Raw genomic sequence first — 19415 nt, 5'->3', positions numbered from 1 at the left:
AGGTTGTTACTGTTTCCTTTTCCAGTGCTGTGGTATATAATGAGATGCTGATATGTTGCTGAATCAGTCCTGCATGCTATCTCTGCATAGAAGTCTACCACAAGGCCCAGTTTGCTGCAGGTAAGTTCATTCTCTCTTGGTCGCTGAAAAGCACATTACTTTTTGTCTTTCTTATTATTACTATGATCCAATCACAAAAGCAGAACGGTGCTGCTTAGGCTGCTGGCAAGAAGAGCGATTAGCCACAAGAGGGGGCAGTATACAGTAATGTGAAACTAGCTGAAGATTTTGTTTGTACTGCGTAAATCAAGTTTGGAAGTGAGGTGTCTAAGAAATGCAAACCTGCAGGAGCAGTTGTAAAGAGAAAAGTGAAGAAATAGTCTCTTCCTTGAACTCTGTTTCTGTAGGTAGCATTTACTTTCACATTTTTGTCCGTTCCCATTAGTAGTACATAAAGCAGCGAGCACTTTCAGGGCTACTTTACCAGCAATGTTTTCTCTTTTTACTTTTTCTGGTGGCTATCCATAATCTGTCTGTAATTAGTCACCTTGCACAACTCCTCACATAGTAATTTCTCAGATAGCGGTACCTTGCGAGTAGGGCTACATGCTAGGACTGTGCTTGTCCATTTGCAATGAAGCTTGCCACTCGGGTGACCTGTACATCTCCACCATCAGTGCTGCTGCACAGCAGACTTATCACACGTACATGCTGAAAGGTGACCATTCTTTAGCAGTCCATCCTCCTAACGCTAAGATCTAGCCCTCGCACCCTTCACATCTGCAGGGCTCCCCACCTATGTAAGCCTTGGCATCGTGGAAACCTTCAGAGCTGTGAATGATGATTGTGTGTTGTTTAGTGAATGACAATTTTCTTTTTCCAAAAGAGCCCGCAGACCTCAATTTCAGGCACACTTCTTCCAACCAGAATATTGCTTGAGAGGCTATGACCCACAAATGTGAGAACCATCTAGACAATAGATGCATTAAAAAGAACCCCCAAACTCAAGATTTGAACAAGTGCAGTAATTTTAATCTGAGGCGATATTAACAGTGCTTAGGAAGTTGGTGTACAATTCCATTCCTCCCACCCACCGTGCCCAAGTAACAAAACAGTGCAGAAGAGATGTAAGGGTTTTCATTATTTTTATTGTTTAACAGGTGAGTTTGTATTTTCATGACAAAACAAAACAAACAAAAAAACAAACAAACAAAAAAAAAAAAAACACCAACCAACAAAACACTTCATTCCTTCATTAAATATTTTGAAAACAAATTATTCCTTCATTCTACATACACACATTTTCAAACAAATCAGTAATCCAGAACAGTTGTAGGGCAAGATCAAGCTCATAATAGAACTTTCAACATAATAACTTACAAAAGGGGACTATTTCAAAAATACTTAACACACTAAGAAACAGGAGTTTTGGTAGAAACTAATAGGACTGGTGCTTCTAAACCAGTTTCATGCTTTCAAAAATCCTCCTCAGAAAAAAACTCCTTGATCTTAATACACTGATCTGCAAAGTGTCCATGAACAATAGTTCAACAATCAGCTGTGCAAATAGTTGACACTTCTAAAGAAGTGATTGTATTTATTCCTTTGCATCCAACCACATATGATCAAGCACGTGATGCTTCCAATCATTTATTTATACTGAAAAGTATTTCACTTCCTGATTATGTTTTCTTTAAATATTTTGATGTCAGGGACGTAAACTATGAAAAATTGAAAAAAGCATAGGATGTTTCTTCATTTAGTATTAAGAATGAGTGAAGATGCACAAAGTCGGGGCACGAGTCTTGAATATATGGGCTTTGATTCACTGTCTACAGCTGTTCAGCTGAGTTGCTGTAACTGCTTGCACGTCCATATGAACTGCACTGTGGCTGGGCGGGCAGACACTTTCCACATCCTGAAGGAACGGCACACGAGTTAAGTTGTTCTAAATTGTTTGTTCTACTGGGCAATTAGGGCACGTGGATATGGCCAGCTAGAGCTGCTTGGCTGAGGTTGTCACACCAACATTAACTCAATCACATTCTCACGGCTGAACCTGCATAAACTTGGCATCCAGATAACCTTTGGCCTTTCTGGTGTCTGTGGTAGTATCTCTTTTTTTTTTTCCTTCCATGTTTGTCCACTTAAACTTTATTTAAAAATAAAAACCAGTCCATAAGAGGTTAATAATTCAATACAACACAATTGGCACCAACAAGGTGAGCAAAATAACAGATGGAAAACTGAGCATTTTGGAAACAAACATGTTTAAGAATTTTGTTTAATGTCCACATCTGCTAGAGTTCTCTGTTAAATTGGATGGGCATCCACCAAGCTGGATTGTTTCTGGGCCATGCAATAGCTGATGGCCCAGAGCAAACATGTTTGGCAAGTCTATCCCTCAGTTAATAAAGAAATGCTAACTACAAAGTGACAACCTACCAACAATGATTGAAGTCAAGTAGCAAAGACCACACTATAGACAAAAGGGTAACGGTTTTCCCTTTGGGGTCTAAGGCTGGATTAGAAAGGAGAAGGAAAAAAAGACTTCCACTCCAAAGCACATGGCACTTTTGAAACTGAAGGTGGTTCCTGTGCTCTACAAGGAGCTAAAGATTTAAGGGATTTCACGCATGGAAACCCACTGGGGTATTTATTGTTTATATCTATGTATGTTTATTGTGGTAATTAAAGGAAAAAGCTCTCCTTAAGTCTTTACAGAACTTGTACATCTGCAGGATTTCCACGGTCATGGGTATGTGAAGGGGTGCACTGTAAGCTCAAAATTTCAGAGTTGTGTAAAAGTGTACTTTGGGTCTGGGAGAACAGAGGCGGTCAGGGGAGAAGGGTGGCTGCCACCCTTCTGAGCACAGCAATCAGAGCCTGAACAAGCAACAGAGCCAGGCGCAGTGACTACGGAGGTTCCTGGAAGCTGAACACGTACCCTAAGTGCACTGGGATGCAGAGGCAGCAGCACGGTGATATGCATAATAGAGGCACACTGTTAGGTTATCACCAAAACCTTAACTGAGAGAAAAACGTAAGCATTGTCAACATTTCTACTGTATTATGAGGATACAACTTCAAGTTTATATATTACTTTAATATTCAAACATGTCTCCCTAGCTCCAGTGAGGCTCTCCTCAATCTGTTTGTTTAAGTGTTATTTTAGGTAGCATCATTTGGATGTTTCGTCCATAAAGTCCTATTTGTATTTTAAGCCTGGAAGATGATGAAAGACCGATTAACCTGAAGCGTGATCACACTATTCCCCTCTCAGAGTGCTCATACATACATTTTTGATATATATACATACACACAGATACATATGCGCGCACACACACATATATATTTGTATAAATGTATGTATATACGCATACGGCTTATGTGACAAGCATCTTGCTCAATCATGGTCTCTTCCAAAGACCTGGCTCAAAATCAGTCTTGTTTAAAAAAGACAGCGCTGAGGCAGCACGCAACGCATGCATACGGAGCACAGCGTGCAGCCCACATAGCGGAGACGAATCTCACTTTTCTGTTGATAGAGTACAACCTCCAACTTGGTAAATTACTCTGAAGTGACTTTTGTTTAGCTCCTTCTAATCCCTATGGAAGCTTGCATATCTCTGGAGCACACTGCAGTCTGCAAGACAAACACACAGAGTTTTAGAGCATGCACAGCTCGCTGGAGCATCTGCTGTTAGTGAAAGGAAAGGCACCAACACTGCACGTCCCATGCAAATACAAATGCAGTGAAGAGTAGAAATGGAAACACAGAAAGAAAACGTAACAGCTTCGGACTATGACTGTGATTGTCCCTACTCTTCACAGCAGACCACATGAAACACCATTACTCCCCCTATCGTTTTCCTAACATTGCTTTTTCTACCCTCTTGAACTTTTGCAGTTCAATAGCTAGTTCCCAATATCTCAAATACAGCCACATAAGTCTTCCATTTTGACTTCTGCTTCTGTTCAGCAGGTTGCCACAGTAGTTGTCATGTTTGAAAATATCTTTTAAGCCACTTTCCATATGTAGATCCAGAGCAACAGGGTCAGTTGCTGCTTTAACTAGCAAATTTTTCTCTATTTCTAGTCTCTGGCTTCTGGGTACCACAAGACTGCAGTAGATCTCCTGTCTTTCTTTCAGTCCATCTTCAAATTCTTTTAGCAAAGCGTTGGCTCTCTTTTGCCATTCTTCTTCCTTTGCCAGGCAACTTTGGTACAAGTTACCCGCTGCTCCCGAGCGCAGAAGAACTTGTTTTTCCCTCTCCAGCTTCTCCTGCTCCTGCTCTAGGCTTCTCCTCTCTTCCACCAGCTTGCGGCTCTGGGACACGAGGGCTTCACGGTAGCTCAGGGTCCTGTTGCGCTCCTTTTCAAGCTCCAGCTCCAGGTGAGCAACCGCGCGGCGGCTTTCCGTGATCGTATCCCGGTATTTGGCCTCCAGGTCCTTCTGCAGAGACGAATGCTTTCTGTAATACTCGTTTTTCTCCTTTTCTATTTCCTTCTGACATTCTCTGGTCCAGATCCAACCTGAAAAGTACGAGTGGGGTTACAGCAACCTGCAGAATGGCTACGGATGATTAATTTTGCCCCTGATGAAGTAACTCAGTGGCCCAAGCGGTTTTTCCTCCCCCTTTCCCAGCCAGCTCAGACCCCCCCCGGCGGCCTGAGGGAGGCGGGCTGCCCGCCCCCGGCGCTACTCACGGAAGGCCGCCAGGCCCAGCATGGGCACCAGCAGGGCGTAGTTCCACCGGCCGCCCTCCTCGCCGGGCTCCCGCCGGTTGGGCAGGATGTTCCAGCCGGGGGGCTCGTTCAGGTTGTTCATGGGGGCGCCCTGCCGCCGGCCCGCACCGCGCCCTGAGGCAGCGCCTAACGGACGCCTCAGCGCCCTCGGCACACTTCGGGTGCCCTCGGGTGTCTTCGGGCTCCCTTCGGGACTCTTCGGCACTCTTCGGGCGCCTTCGGAATGCCTTCGGGGTGCCCTCGGGTGTCTTCGGGCCCCCTCGGGGTGCCCTCGGGCCCCTTCGGGTGTTTCCGGACGCCTTCGGGCCGCCGCCGGCGCAGCGCCCCGGGAAGCCGCTGCTGCCCCGAGCTGCCGGCCCCGCCCCTCTCGGCTGTCCCATTTGAAGCACGGGGGGGACGCCAAGGGGGGAGCAGCGAAATTACTCGCTCCAGCGCTGAGCGCTGCCGGGAGCCTGGCTGCATCCCTGCTCTCTCTCGTTGTGTATATGGGGAGGAAGGTTTGGGGTGACTCCGCACTGTGTACCCGCGAACACCTCACGTTTCCACGTTTCTCCCCCCCCCACAAACACACTTGGTTTCTCCCTCCGGAGCCCTCACCGGATAACGGCGCCGGTGGCGGCGGCCCCGCGCATGCGCGCTGCTGGCTCCCTGCGAAATGGCGGCGGCGGTGGTGGCGGCGCGGGGCTGCGCCAGGCGGTGGCTGCGGCCGGCGGCGAGGGCGGTGAGTCCGGGCCCGGCCCCTCCCGGCCCTGCCGCCCCGAGGGCCGCCCCGTGACCTTGGCGGGTCAGCCCCGGGGCTGGGAGCCCTCAGCGAGCTCCCCCGGGGCTGTCCCGAGGGGCCTGCGGGGGCCGGGAGCCGTTGGAGCAGCGGGGGGGGGGGGGCACAGATCGCAGGCCGGGTGCGCTCCCTGACGAGAAATAGAGAAAAAAGAGCTGCGAGCAGGCCTGCAGCTGGCCCTGTCCTAGATAGAAAGGCTGGAAGAGCGTCTTTATTCTTTTTAAAGCTTCTCCTTAGCAAAAGGCAATATATGGACAAGAATCCACTAGAACTGTGGGTTTTTTCTTTTTTCTTTTTTTTTTTTTTTAATTTTTTAATATGTTTCTAGAATGCTGAAAAACGTCTTTCAAAACTTAACCGATAGGGCTGCGGAAGCATGGTACAGCAACTTCAGAAAACAAACATTTTCCTTCAAAAAAGGAAATTAAGTGCAAAGCGTTGTGGCAGAACTCTCCCTGGGCATTGTAGCAGGCTGTTTGCTTTGTTTACTCAGGAAAAATAGGACAACTTCTTTCTATGCTTTAGGGCATAACCACAATTTATGCTTTCTCTAAGTGGCGCTAAGCATGCACAAACCTGTTGTTTGCGTGCTGTCTTTACACACAGCAAAGATTTCCATTGCTAACTAACCAAGTATGTTGTTCACCCCCAAGAAATAACTTATTGCAGTAACAGGAGCTGTGCTACTATTGGGACGTTTTGGAAACAAGCAGCAGCAGTGGTATATTGTAGGGAACTCATGGCTGCCGAATCTTGTAGCCCATCGTGTCAGTTGGAGTTGTGCTAGTCTAAACCTCAGCTGATCTCAGGCTTTGTTTGGAAGCAGTTTCTCTGTATGGAGGACGCCCTATTTTAGCGTGATGTGAAATGGTTGAGTGAGTTGCCTTGCAGATAAATTACATCTGGTACTTCTGTTTCATCTGGCTGCCAGCAGATTGCTTAATCCGATTCTGTTCGTGCAGTGTTAATGAAGGTGACTTAACATGGGAAGTTGGACGTGGAATTGCCCCAGGGTGTGATAACAGAGCAAGGGAAAAGGGAGGGGAATCCCTGCTGAGAAGGGGGTGCTAGCAGAAGTCCTTAGGAAAAGTTTTAATACTGATCTTCTGTAATGATCTTACCTAAATCTCTTGGCTGTTTAAAAAAACAAACAAACAAAAAACACAGAACTGTGTTAGCAAGTATGATGACACATCAGATTCACTGTTGTGCAAGAAGATAATTTGAAGAAACTACGGGAGATGACAAAACTAGACCAAGGAAAGGGTAATGTAGTTCATTTCAGGGGCAGGGAAGAGATGGGTATTGGGAAGTTCCAGAGAAGCCCGGCTTGTTAGCATGTTGTAAGGTGATTAAACCATGGCTATAATAGTTGCTGGAAAAGACAAGTACAATCCAGAAATGCAACAGAGTGGTGTTTCAAATGGAGGAGTGATGATATCACTGTGCAGGTCACTGGTATGACTGTCTTGCCGTTCTGATCAATCAGTACGTGCTCAATTAGATGCATTTTTCTGAACAGTGTAGAGAAGGAATACTAAATTCCAAGAAATTGCTGATTTGTACTGTGGAGACTAACACTCCAGTTGTTTTAACCTATCAAAGCCAGGACTGGATGCTGGGTAGGTGTGGGTGTTGTTTTTTATGTCTTTGTTTTGTTTTTGAACATGCCAGGGGACAGAGAATAACCCTACAGAAAGGGAAGACTGTGCTTCAGTCAGAAGAGAATAAATTGTTCTACATTGCCTACTACTTAATAGAGAATGAAAGCAAGAAAAATATATCTGCCTTTTGAAGCAATGATGATACGGAACAGCATTCCCCACCTTTTTTTTTTTTTTAATTCTTCTCTGTTCTTAAGCACCTGAAATCGAATTCTGAGCATTTTTTGACCTAAGACGGGTATTTTACAGTAGTTCCTGTGGTTCTTGTAAAGTTGTCTTCATCCTTGCTTACATAAGAAGAGTGGAATAATGTAGGGTATGAGTTGCAAACGAACTTCTGCCAGTGCAGCCTCAGAGAGCTCTGGGAGACTGGTTGGTTAGAGTGAAGTGAATGGATAGGCTGTGACTTTCTGGTACATGCAGCTCTGTCCCTCATCCTGTCAGAACTGTTGTTTTTCCTAGTTATGGGTGAAGGAAAGCTCAAACTTCACTACATGTAACTCTAAAATATGTTGAGGCAATGTTTGTGAATCAGTGGCAAGTAAATGGTCATTGTAAAGGTGGAGTGGCTGAGAACACTGGAAATCTTTCTTGTGGTAACATTTGGTCTACAACAGTTGTCTTGATTTCTTCCCGCAGTGGCCAGCGGCGTGCCAGACTCTTGCACGCAACTTGCACTTCACAGTCTATGGAAAGAAACACGCTTCTACGAAGGTTTCTGATTCGGTATGTTCACACTTTTCTGTATCTTAACTAACAGGTCAAAGCTTCAGAGAGATGCTGTCAGGGACAGCTTTCCGTGTCGTGTCTGGTGCTTGGCTTTGGTGGAGGGTTGTGCTCAATTCAGTAATGAGATTGTCTAGCTGAAATACATTGCTTGTGTCTACACCAGGTTGGCTTAGCTTGCATAGTTGTGACCATAACCAACTGATTTATTTTTTTTCCTAGATTTCCACGCAGTATCCAGTAGTGGACCATGAGTTCGACGCAGTTGTTGTGGGTGCAGGGGGAGCAGGCCTGCGGGCTGCATTTGGTTTGTCAGAGGCCGGCTTTAATACGGCGTGCGTTACAAAGCTGTTCCCCACCAGGTCTCATACTGTTGCTGCACAGGTGAGAAATGAGGTAGAACAAATGTGTAAAAAATAAAAATAATATTAATTTAAAAAAAAGCACTGTAAGAGCTGGAAGATCTGGATATGCACATGAACATGATGTGCCAGGGCCACGCTTCCACTGTACGTATGATGTATTCCTCCAAAATTGTTTCAACTAAATGTATATGTTCAGCTTCTGTTCAATTCTTCTTCATTGTAATCTTTAACTTTGCAAGTCATTGTGTTATACAAAACATAATAAGGTACAGGCCATTGTGAAATTGATAAGTTGCACAGTTTTTTTTATAACCATGTGATATCTGACTTTATTGCTTGTTTTTAGAGGCATAAATGGTAAAAGGTTCTAACACAAACCAGGAAAACCTACTAAAGCTTTGCTTCACTGATACAGTTCTAGGAAAATGTGTTTTCATTTTCAGGGAGGGATCAATGCAGCTCTGGGAAACATGGAGGACGATAACTGGAGGTGGCATTTCTACGACACAGTGAAAGGCTCCGACTGGCTGGGTGACCAGGATGCCATACACTACATGACGGAGCAAGCCCCGGCTGCCGTGATAGAGGTGAGATTCACTGGCACTGATTTCAACTCAATTCATTCACAACAGGGTAGCTCCCAAAGAGATCTTACTAGGAACATGGTAATTTCCTGTTTATTATGCACTGTTCCTGATGCTTGTATTTGGGTTCAACAGCTGGAGAATTACGGGATGCCATTCAGTAGAACAGAAGAAGGAAAAATCTACCAACGTGCATTTGGTGGACAGAGCCTTCAGTTTGGAAAAGGAGGACAGGCCCACAGGTGCTGCTGTGTTGCAGACCGGACAGGACACTCGCTGTTGCATACTCTGTATGGCAGGGTAAGAAGCTGTGAAGTAGAACTTGTCTTTTTATTTGCAGTCAATGATATCTTCTGACACTGAAAGAAAGCAAAACAAAATGACTAGCATGTGTATCAGGGAGGAATCTGAGAGAACGAGTGATACCAGTTCTGGATTTCCTTCCTTTTTGTGTCACTGTGGAAGGATGCCACCTAGGTGATGCTTGCTTTTTTGTCAGGAGTACATGGAAATTGGAATATATTGAAAGATTGTGAAGATCATGTTTGTAATGGTTGTCCTGAAGGCAGTGGATATTAAATAGCATACACTGTTGGCTTTGTGGTCTGAAGTAGTTTTTATTGTCACAGCTTCTGCACCTGTTAACTAGACCCAGACAATATTTATCTAAGCTTTTCCAAATATCTTTTCTTTTTCTTTTTCCATCCTCTAAAAAAAGTTGACGTGGCTTTGGGGAACTCTGATAAAAGGTACCAGACAGCATTTTTTGTTACTCATCTGAAAGGAGGGAGCGTGGAGGAATGAGCTATAAATGTTGTAAAGGGCTCCAATGCCCTTCTGAGCTTTCTCTATGGCAAGTGAATAACTAGTTTCAGCATCTGGTCCTGTCAGTTCTACAAAGCATAGCTACAAAAGATTTGGTTCTTTTTAAATTGGAAGTAAGCTACTTAAAACCTAAAATTAGGTACCCAATAGCTAATGCTTTTCATTTACTTAGTAGTTAGCTAATTACTGTCCTTCAGGTTAATACTAGACTTGTTGCTGCAATAGAAACGATCAGTGCTGCCAGACACAAATCTGATCCTCGAGGGCACGAAAGAATACATTTGGCTTGATGACGCCTGCTGGTTCTGTTTATATAGTTGGCTTCTGGAGATGGCTTCTGCTTCTCGGGGGCAGACCTGGTGATACGTGCTTGTACACGTGTCAAGCTCTGCGGCTGACTCAAGTGTTGCCAAACATAGGGTGAAAGAATGCCTCTTGCTCTCTAGCTATGCCTTCTCAGAATTCAGCGGTTTGGTAACCGTGTGTGTGTATCTCTTTGAGCTGGATTAGATCGTTAGTTCGTGTTTATAGAGATTTCTAGGGAAACTGGCTTCCTTAAGAATCAATGGAAGGTTGTATTTTTCTTTTCCTTATGCAGCCTATATGCATAGACAGTTTTGAAGAATAGTTACTTAAGTTTGTGTTTTTTTAATCATTAAAATTGCTTTTTTTTTTTTTTTATTTTCCTCTAGTCTCTAAGATATGATACCAGCTACTTTGTTGAATATTTTGCCTTGGACCTGCTCATGGAAAATGGAGAGTGTCGTGGTGTTATTGCCCTTTGCATAGAAGATGGTTCTATACATCGTTTTAGAGCAAAGAACACTGTCATTGCCACTGGGTAATGTAATCTTTGTGATAAAAGATGGAAAATTGAGAGTGCTGCCAGTTGGAGGGCTGGGTATCTTGTGCATGTGTCCGACTCCACAGTGTGGAGGTGACATGTTGACTAGAAAAATACAATTTTTCACCTGTCCCCCACCTACAAATTCAGTCATTTCTTAAGAAAAAGACAAAACACAAAACTATTACCTTTATGTTCAAGTATAAATTTAGTATGAGGTCTAGCTTCAAATTCTAGAACAACAACATGGAGCTGAAATGTGTGGCATTATGTATGGATTAGACTTCTGATTATTGTCTCCTATCTGTTTCGGTAGGGTGGATAATACTAAGTTTGCCAGTTGCAGCATGGTTTTATGAAAGCCAAGGCTGTGTTCATACTGAAGTTCCTTGAGCTATGTACAATAAGTAGGTTAATATCTCTTCTGAGAGTTTGTCCTGAAACTTGGAGCATTGGCAGTGCTCAATAACATTAAAGCAAACCTGTTAGCTTCCAGGCTTAAAAATTTGCTATTAGTGACTGTGAGTTTTATACAGGTTTTTGAAATGTAAGCGTATCCAATCAGGGGATACATTGATCATATAAGCTATTGTTACAAGCTATTTTTGCTAAAACTTCGTGTAATAGTTCAAATAGGGTCTGCTGGAATTGGATCGAGAGAACATTCTGAAGTGACTTTCTTTCTGGCAAAAAAAGTTTGTTATAAACCTAACTATTCTGCTTTGAAGTGGTCTTTTTCTTGGGCCTTCTTCCACTAGTCATTTTTCAGGTATGTGTAATGGGACAATGCCAATTTGGTTTGGTTTTGGTTGAACTTAGTACAGGATGTGGCAAAAGTCCGGCATCTTGCTGGTTAACACTCTTTCTAGTTCCATATTTGTGCAAACAGTGTAGCTGAGTATAGGTTTGGATGTGTGTTTGTGTTTTTTTGTTTTTGTTTTGTTTTGTTTTTGCTTATTTTTATTTGCTTTGTCTTGCTAATTTTGTTAACTCCGTGTTTTCTTTAGAGGGTATGGCCGCACTTATTTCAGCTGTACATCTGCTCATACAAGTACAGGTGATGGCACGGCTATGGTCACACGAGCTGGCCTTCCTTGCCAGGACTTGGAGTTCGTACAGTTTCACCCTACAGGTATGGAATATGATTAACAGAGTATGAAATAGCACTTGCAAGATTGTTTTTAATATGATGAGAAGAATTTTTGTGGTTTTAGAATGAGCTTGTCAGTTTGCATTTTCCTGCAACACTTTATTAGATGCCTCTGGTGGATGTTCAGACTTGTCTGCAGCTGCTGCAGAATATAAATCTGCGAGTACAACTATTATAATATATGAGAAAGGTCTAAGCTGATGTAATACCAGTTAAATATAAAGGTGTTGTTACAACGCTAAAAGACTTTACAAATTCCTAGTTGGAACTCCTTCACTTATGAAACTTGTTTTCGCTTGTGTTTAAAATATTAAAGGGTATATCCAATGTTTGATATTGGATACAGGAGCAGTAAGATAGATTGAAATGTTAGGAAGTTGCACATTAGAATCTTTTTTGTGAAAATTGAGTAATTGAAGTAAAGTAGTTGAAGTAAAGGTATATATTTTAGACATGTTATTATATGTTTTATAGCATAGGATCAATATCTAAACTGTGGATAGCATAGTCACAGACTAAAAAAAGTTGTTGTTTTTTTTGTTGTTTGTAGCTAAATAGATGCTGAGTTTTAACTTGTGATAAACGGTGAACTTTTTGAACAGTTTAACAAATATAACATTGTAAAAGTAATCATAAGAGATGCAATGTTCATTTGACACAACTAAGTTGTTTTTTTATGGTCAGAGAAGCTTAATTGTCTGATAATTATGTTGGAAGTTACGGAATAATCAAATGCTTCATCAGCACTCTTATTTTCTATGATAAATCAATGCTGAAGACTAACGGATAGACTTTTCCTTTGGAGAAGGAAGGCCATACTCAGTAAGCCTTTATGTTCCACACAATTTGAAGCCATCCTGCACTGCCTTAGCACAGGAAAAGAGGCAGCAGAAATGAGCAGATTGACCTTGAGATAATCAGTTTCTGGTTTACTTTGGAATCTTGAACAAAGTAATTGCTGAATCTCCTTGTGTATTGGTGGGTGCAGTTCTCTTCTCGTTGTAATGTTTTAGATACTATGGGTGTTCCAGATGAACTTGCTCACCTTCCAGGAAGAATGCTTGAAAGGAGTAACAGCACTCATTTCTCCTATCAGGGTAGAATTAAATTTAGCCATGTGACTTATTTGCATTATTTAAAAGTAGACCTTGCTTCTGCAATCCTGGCTGTGTTGGTTAGGAATCTGGCTTGAGAACATTTCATGTGATGCTTGTTTTCCTTCTTTGCAGGTATCTATGGGGCTGGCTGCCTTATAACAGAAGGGTGTCGTGGAGAGGGTGGTATTCTCATTAACAGCCAAGGTGAAAGATTCATGGAGAGATACGCACCTGTTGCTAAAGATCTGGCTTCCAGGGATGTCGTGTCTCGTTCTATGACCATAGAGATACGGGAAGGAAGGTTAGTTAAATACTTCTAATGAAGCTGCAGAATGAATGCTTAATTGTATTAGATGATATGCAATACTGTAGTTCATTTGTTAAGCACTGGATAATTAATGAGATAGAGCTTTAACACTGCATAGAGCTGAGATAGAGCTGAGATAGAGCTGAGATAGAGCTGAACACTGCATTTTAGGCAAAAATGTTGCCTTAGAGGGGAACAGAAGATGCTATGAGTTTCCTGTTTGAATTCCTTGGGTCTAGAGACAGTTGCTCAATTATCATAACATTTACCATCTTTCTGTGGAGATAAGGTTGTTTAAAGCCTTAAATACTGTGGATAATTGTAAAAGGAAAGCTGGGAGGAGAAGAATGCACTTAAATTCTGCCACGTTCAATAGTTTTTTCAAATATGTTAGATAGTATTTTTGTCCGAGATGAATTTTAAATTTTCATTTTTGGGAAGGTAATCACAAGTGAAACAAAGTAGCTTAGAAAAATTACTGACTTTTGCAAAAACTTCTGTCGTGTGATCCACTGTTGATACTCCTGTTTTTTATTTTGACAGGGGCTGTGGCCCTGAAAAAGATCACGTGTATTTGCAGCTGCACCATTTACCACCACAGCAGCTGGCAACTCGTCTCCCAGGAATTTCAGAAACAGCTATGATATTTGCTGGAGTCGATGTCACTAAAGAGCCTATTCCTGTTCTGCCCACTGTGCATTACAATATGGGCGGTATTCCTACAAACTACAAAGGACAGGTCAGTCATGCAGATCACTTCAGGTATTTTTTCATCTAGAAATAGGAAGCAATTATCCAAATATAAATGTAAGGGTGCCGAATAACATTAACTAAATAATGATGATTAAAACACACAACCCAGTTTGTTTTTGTGAATGACTTGAGAACCATGTTCCAGTCCATCTGGGAGCTCTGGGAAACTTTTAAAGTGAAGTTTACAGTTCCTGTTGAATCTGTTAACAATTCTGAGTATTGGCTTGAGGATAAACTACAGTTGAACAGGGATCAAGCTAGTACTCTGTCACAATATTTAATTCACTGTACCTCATATAATCAGTACACTCAAACAGATTTGTTCAACTCATACTAATTATATGCCAATTTGATGGTGTCACATGAATTTTTTTCTGGTTCAGCGTATTCTACTTATTTTTTTAATTCATATTTTTCCTTGGAAATGCATGCAGTTCAGATTTGCTTCGTGTGTTTGTCTGACTTGCTGCAGAATTGTGAAGTATTCTTTTTCGGTTCTGTTTCTTAAATATGACTAAAGATATCTTAGGTTTTAGTGCTAGCTGTGTTTATTACTTACCCTTTAAAACCAAGGTATTTATAGTTTTAGGGTTGGGGAAAAGTTCATATGGTTGTGTTTCATCCCTACTTGCACGTGGCATTTTAAAAATAAGGAGGCTTGTGTTCTTAAACTGTTTAAGAAAAGAGTATTAATCAACTATCTGAAATGTTAGGTGATTACACATGTGAACGGTGAGGACAAGGTGGTACCTGGCCTATATGCCTGTGGGGAAGCAGCATCTGCATCTGTCCATGGTGCAAACAGACTCGGAGCAAACTCGCTTCTGGATTTGGTGGTCTTTGGCCGTGCTTGTGCCCTTACAATTGCAGAAACGTGCAAGCCTGGTAAGTCTCACAGTTTGTCTCACTCTTATGCAGATGTTTATGCTTATGATCTTATTTCTGTGCAACAGAGAGTTGTTGGTATCTACTTCAAATTAAGAACACTAGACCTAGACTATTATTTGTTAGGAAATGCAGGAATTGGTGTTTATACTTTTAATGTTACAGGTTTTTAACTGTGCAACTGCTTGTCATTAAGACTTGCTTTGCAAACTGATTGACTTAAAACCAGTACTCAGTTTTGTTGTTGGCAAAAGCAGTTGAGATTTTTCACAAACAGCAAAACAGAATATTGACTATGAAGACTTGACTTCCCTATGTCCTGCACTGCATCCTCTACATCAGTGTAGTTTGTTTTACACTTAGTTCTTTCATATAGTGCATTTTATTGCCACCTTGTTGATTTATAAGGTGGACTGCATGTGCAAGTAATAGAAGAAATATAAAAAGGTGTAACATCTCATCCACTATAAATGGATTATCACTGCTGTATGTTATTTTTTAAATAATCTGGTCTTAAAACAAACAAAACACCACCACCACCACTCATAAGAGGCAGTTATATTGCAAGAGCAACTGAATTCCAGTAGTTACTTGTTTTCTCATAGCTTGGTGTCCAAATGAATAAGACTGTACAGACTTGGACTGAAAAAAAAAACAAAAAAAACCCACAGTGTATGAAGTAGTAGTTTGTGGTGGAATCGGTTTAGGTTTACCAGTGCTTTTTGCTCTCAGTTAGTGCAAACATTTGTACTCAGACCAGTTTTTCTGTGATTCCTCAGAGTTTGAAGTTGTGGGAAGGTTTTTAAGTAGTCTGAATGTAAGGCTACATGAGAGAGGAAGTGTGGTTTTGAGGAGCTGTGTGTCTGGCTTAGCCATGCTTGTTACCCAGCAACATAGATTCCTGTATTGGTAAAAAGGTACAGAGCTCTTAATGGGGCCAAGAGAAGGTGGGAGGTTTGGGGATGAGGAGACGAGGGAAGTGTAAGAGAAAGTGGTGAGGAGCCACAGGCAGTGAGAAGTTTAGAATAATTTGTATCAAAGTACAGTTTTTATGGAATTAAGAGCAGAATTTAGCCAGATATACTGGTTAGATTCCTAACCAACTATCACAGGAAAGAATGTGATTTACATATTTTACTGAGAACTTTATTTTTAAGTATTATGGATACTTCTGGTGGGGGTTCAGGAAAGTTACAGTAAACCTGTATCTTAGACAAAGAAATTACTGTTTTACTCAGATCTGAGTCACAGTAGTTACTACTTCATGAATCTGCCAGAAAAAGTTGCTTACTAAACTTACTGAATTTTTCCTTAACAGGAGAGCCAGTTCCTTCCATTAGACCAGATGCTGGTGAAGAATCAGTTGCTAATCTTGACAAATTAAGATTTGCTAATGGAAGCATAAGAACTTCAGAAGTGCGACTTAACATGCAGAAGGTAAGCTTGGTGAAGTCCTCAGCAATAAGGGGGGGAGAAGCTTCTGTTAGACGCTGCATAATAGAATGGGTTTTCCTCTGCGGTGAACAGAAGAATTTTATTTCTTGTTCTTCACGCTGCAGGCCTGTCTGAAGTCAGCAGCTCTGCTAAAGCTAATGAAGTTATGCAGGATGTTATGCCCATATGGCATATGAGACTAATTTGTTTTTATTGTCTTGCAGACAATGCAAAGCCATGCAGCTGTGTTTCGTACTGGCTCTGTATTACAAGAGGGCTGTGAAAAACTTAGCCAGATTTATAGTGACCTGGCTCACCTAAAGACATTTGACAGAGGTAATTTGATAGCAAAGAGTATACCTTGGTCAGAGTATGTGCTGGGAAAAGTGTTTTTTTTAATTCTTAGATCTTCTGTTTTTTCCTTTTTTTTAAAACTTGGCCATTTTGAATCTTCAGAAATATTTTATAGAACCCTAATTCCTAAACACAGTAATCAGCAAAGTATTTGATCTTATTAAACATTTTCTATTTGTATACTCTTTTAAAGAAGTAGACACTGAAATCAGAGTTAACTCTGTAAGTGCTACTCTTGTCTCAGAGCGTGATGTGAAGTTGCTCAAATGCTAAGAGGAACTTTGTAAATAACTTCTGAAAAGGCCAGTCAGTTGTCAAAATGTGGTAAGACTTTATTTTTAGGCTGAATACCCAAGTTTGTTTTTATTTTAGCTCTGCATACAGATACTGTCTTGCGGTGTATCTTAGGAGGACTTGTTTAATTAAGCGCAACTTATGGTGTACCCTTTCTCCACCCCAGTTGTGTGTTTCTCTCCATTTACTCTTAGACATTTATTCAAATACTGAAATTGAACTGGCTTTCTTTGATACCTCTACCAAGCATCAAGAAAGGAAGTGTTGTGATAGCTTAGAATGTAGGAATTAAAATGAAGGTACGTTCCTATATGGAACTTGGCTTCTGCCTTGGAGATACTTAATGAAGGAGAACTTTGTATAACTAGCAGGTTTCCCCCCTAGTTTAATTCTAAGTATCAGATAGAAGTAAATTAAGAAATAATTTCTTCATAGAGCACCTTCCACATTATTTAAATATTTGACTAGGTATTGTGTGGAACACTGACTTGGTGGAGACCCTGGAACTGCAAAACCTGATGCTTTGTGCTCTACAAACCATTTATGGTGCTGAGGCTCGCAAGGAGTCCCGGGGTGCTCATGCCAGAGAGGACTATAAGGTATGCATTTTCTGTGACCTGGGCATTGCGTTGCTTGTTACGTGACCTGGATGAATTATGTATACATCTTAACTCAAGGCTCTGAAGACTTTCAAGAAATTAAGGCTAATGGTGGTCTCACCTGCCCTGCTCTATTTATTATTTATAAAATGACCAGTGCGTGCAATGATGGGTAATGATCTTAAGAAAAGAATAGTTCCATGAATGCATTGTAATTATTAGAGGGGTGAAAGCAGGGGCATAATAAAACCTGTTTAGACATTCATGACCTGATTAAGGCAGAATAGCCATTCTCTGCAAGAAACGTTATCTTAAATGCTGAAGTTTAACAAGGACTTGGAACTTTGATACAGTCAGTGTTAATGTAAAGCTTGCTGGCTATTATGAGACATGTTTTACAGTTGCAACTGCAATTAAACTAATAATGTGGTTATGAGGTGATTTACAGGTGCCAATTTCTGGTCTATATTGACATAATCGTCTCCCTAGGTACGGATAGATGAGTTTGACTATTCCAAGCCACTCCAAGGCCAACAGCGCAAGCCATTTGAAGAGCACTGGAGAAAGCACACCCTTTCGTATGTGGATGTCAAGTCTGGGAAGGTAAGTCAAGTCAGATGGTTGAGGACAGCTGTTGATAACATCCTTTTCAAGGGAGTAGTCTTCCAGTACCATTCATTCCATTCAGTACCACTTCTGATAAAACTGTTGGTTTTAATAAATTCATCTGTTAACTGGGTGGAATGTAAATGTTTCTTGTAGGTTACCAATTGTTCATCTACTACAGCATGAAATGAATAATGGGAAAACAGCTTAACATCAATCAAGCCATTCAGTTATCCATGTTATTCAGTCAATAACTGAATAACAGTTACAGTCAACAGCTACAACCTGTAGCTAGGGTGTCATGTTTAGATACAAGTTTTGTCTTATTTTTTTTTTCTGTTCTTTTTTTTTGTTCTAGGTTTCCTTGAAATACAGACCTGTAATTGACAAAACTTTGAATGAAGAAGACTGCTCGACTGTTCCTCCTGCTATTCGCTCATACTAGTAGCTTACATCCAACTTGCAGTCCTCTCCCAAAGAGGGTTAGTGTACATAAGCATAGCACAGGCAAATCAAAATACCATTGTAACTATCAGTTAATCAAAAATGTTGCCTAGAAGCTTCTCCAGTTTGTGTTCTGCTCTTTGGTGTGGAATGCAGAACAACTTGTGTTCTTTCACCCAGCTTCTGAAATTGAAAGGGAAAACACCGAATGTGTCTGAAGTGATTAAAATCTTGTCACAGTATCAATATGTTATGTATATAATGTCTTTATTTTGAATGTATAGTTATTTCTGTATTTTAAGAATCTGAAATGCATTGCAATAGTTCCAGACAAGACTGAGATGCTGAATTTTATGATACAACGTTTTAAAATGAAGCATCAAAATTGCTGATTGTAAGTAACATGAAAGAAAAGATGGTGCTATAGTAACCATAACCTTTTTTTCTAAAGCTAAAATTGTAAAAATAAAAGTAATGCTATTGCTTTATGGAAGGAAACGAGATGCTTCTTCTATGCCAGCAGATAACAAGTGGAATTTATTTCCTCCAAATTATACCATGAGTAGATTATAATCTTTATAGCTATTTTTGCTATCTGTGGAATTTGTGAAGCCGATTTTGTGGTGTTCTCCGGGCACTTCCTAGACTGTCTTTTCTTTCAGAGGATCTAAGGCTCACTTTTGCCAAAGGCTCATCGAAATGTTGAGGCTTCTCTGACTTGAATTTTTGCTCTTGTATGAACATGTAAAGGCACAAGCAGTGCCCTTCTTGCAGGATTTGATGTATAGCTCCACAAATGAGCATTAAGCACTTCCGCCTTTTTGTTTCTGTGTTGCTGCACTGGCTGAACGTTTTATTCCCTTGCTGCTGCTGGAAAAAATAAAATAAAATAAAATACATGGTATCTGCCTCATTTAGTGGTTCTGTGCTGTGTATCAGGGCTTTCACTCAGCTTGG

General features: G+C 41.2%; 2 protein-coding genes across 2 annotated transcripts; one reads left to right on the top strand and one right to left on the bottom strand.

The window, feature by feature from the left end:
- Positions 1-1128: 1128 nt before the first annotated feature.
- Positions 1129-5071, bottom strand: CCDC127 (coiled-coil domain containing 127). The gene is made up of 2 exons (XM_084306672.1): positions 4711-5071; positions 1129-4536 (listed from the first exon to the last, which is right to left on the bottom strand). The coding sequence occupies exons 1-2, from the start codon at positions 4829-4831 to the stop codon at positions 3863-3865; spliced, it is 795 nt and encodes a 264-aa protein (XP_084162798.1). The 5' UTR covers positions 4832-5071; the 3' UTR covers positions 1129-3862.
- Positions 5072-5338: 267 nt separating this feature from the next.
- SDHA (succinate dehydrogenase complex flavoprotein subunit A) lies at positions 5339-19371 on the top strand. Its single transcript, XM_084282556.1, has 15 exons — positions 5339-5470; positions 7831-7917; positions 8140-8301; positions 8726-8869; positions 9002-9166; positions 10384-10532; positions 11543-11667; positions 12915-13083; positions 13633-13828; positions 14556-14727; positions 16046-16164; positions 16386-16497; positions 17278-17408; positions 17898-18011; positions 18373-19371. The coding sequence occupies exons 1-15, from the start codon at positions 5405-5407 to the stop codon at positions 18457-18459; spliced, it is 1998 nt and encodes a 665-aa protein (XP_084138682.1). The 5' UTR covers positions 5339-5404; the 3' UTR covers positions 18460-19371.
- Positions 19372-19415: the final 44 nt, after the last annotated feature.

The sequence above is a fragment of the Netta rufina genome, assembly GCF_964035555.1.
Source record: "Netta rufina genome assembly, chromosome: 2".
In the NCBI taxonomy this organism is placed as follows: Eukaryota; Metazoa; Chordata; class Aves; order Anseriformes; family Anatidae; genus Netta; species Netta rufina.
Note: the sequence above shows the minus strand (reverse complement) of the source record. Positions and strands in the feature narration are given on the sequence as shown.

Excerpts from the sequence above, each read along its gene's own strand:
- CCDC127 (XM_084306672.1), bottom strand. The coding sequence starts at position 4,831 with ATGAACAACCTGAACGAGCCCCCCGGCTGGAACATCCTGCCCAACCGG. Across the intron at positions 4,537-4,710 it reads GCTGGGCCTGGCGGCCTTCC|GTTGGATCTGGACCAGAGAA; the intron begins GTGAGTAGCGCC and ends CGTACTTTTCAG.
- SDHA (XM_084282556.1), top strand. The coding sequence starts at position 5,405 with ATGGCGGCGGCGGTGGTGGCGGCGCGGGGCTGCGCCAGGCGGTGGCTG. Across the intron at positions 16,498-17,277 it reads CCTAAAGACATTTGACAGAG|GTATTGTGTGGAACACTGAC; the intron begins GTAATTTGATAG and ends ATATTTGACTAG. Across the intron at positions 18,012-18,372 it reads TGGATGTCAAGTCTGGGAAG|GTTTCCTTGAAATACAGACC; the intron begins GTAAGTCAAGTC and ends TTTTTGTTCTAG.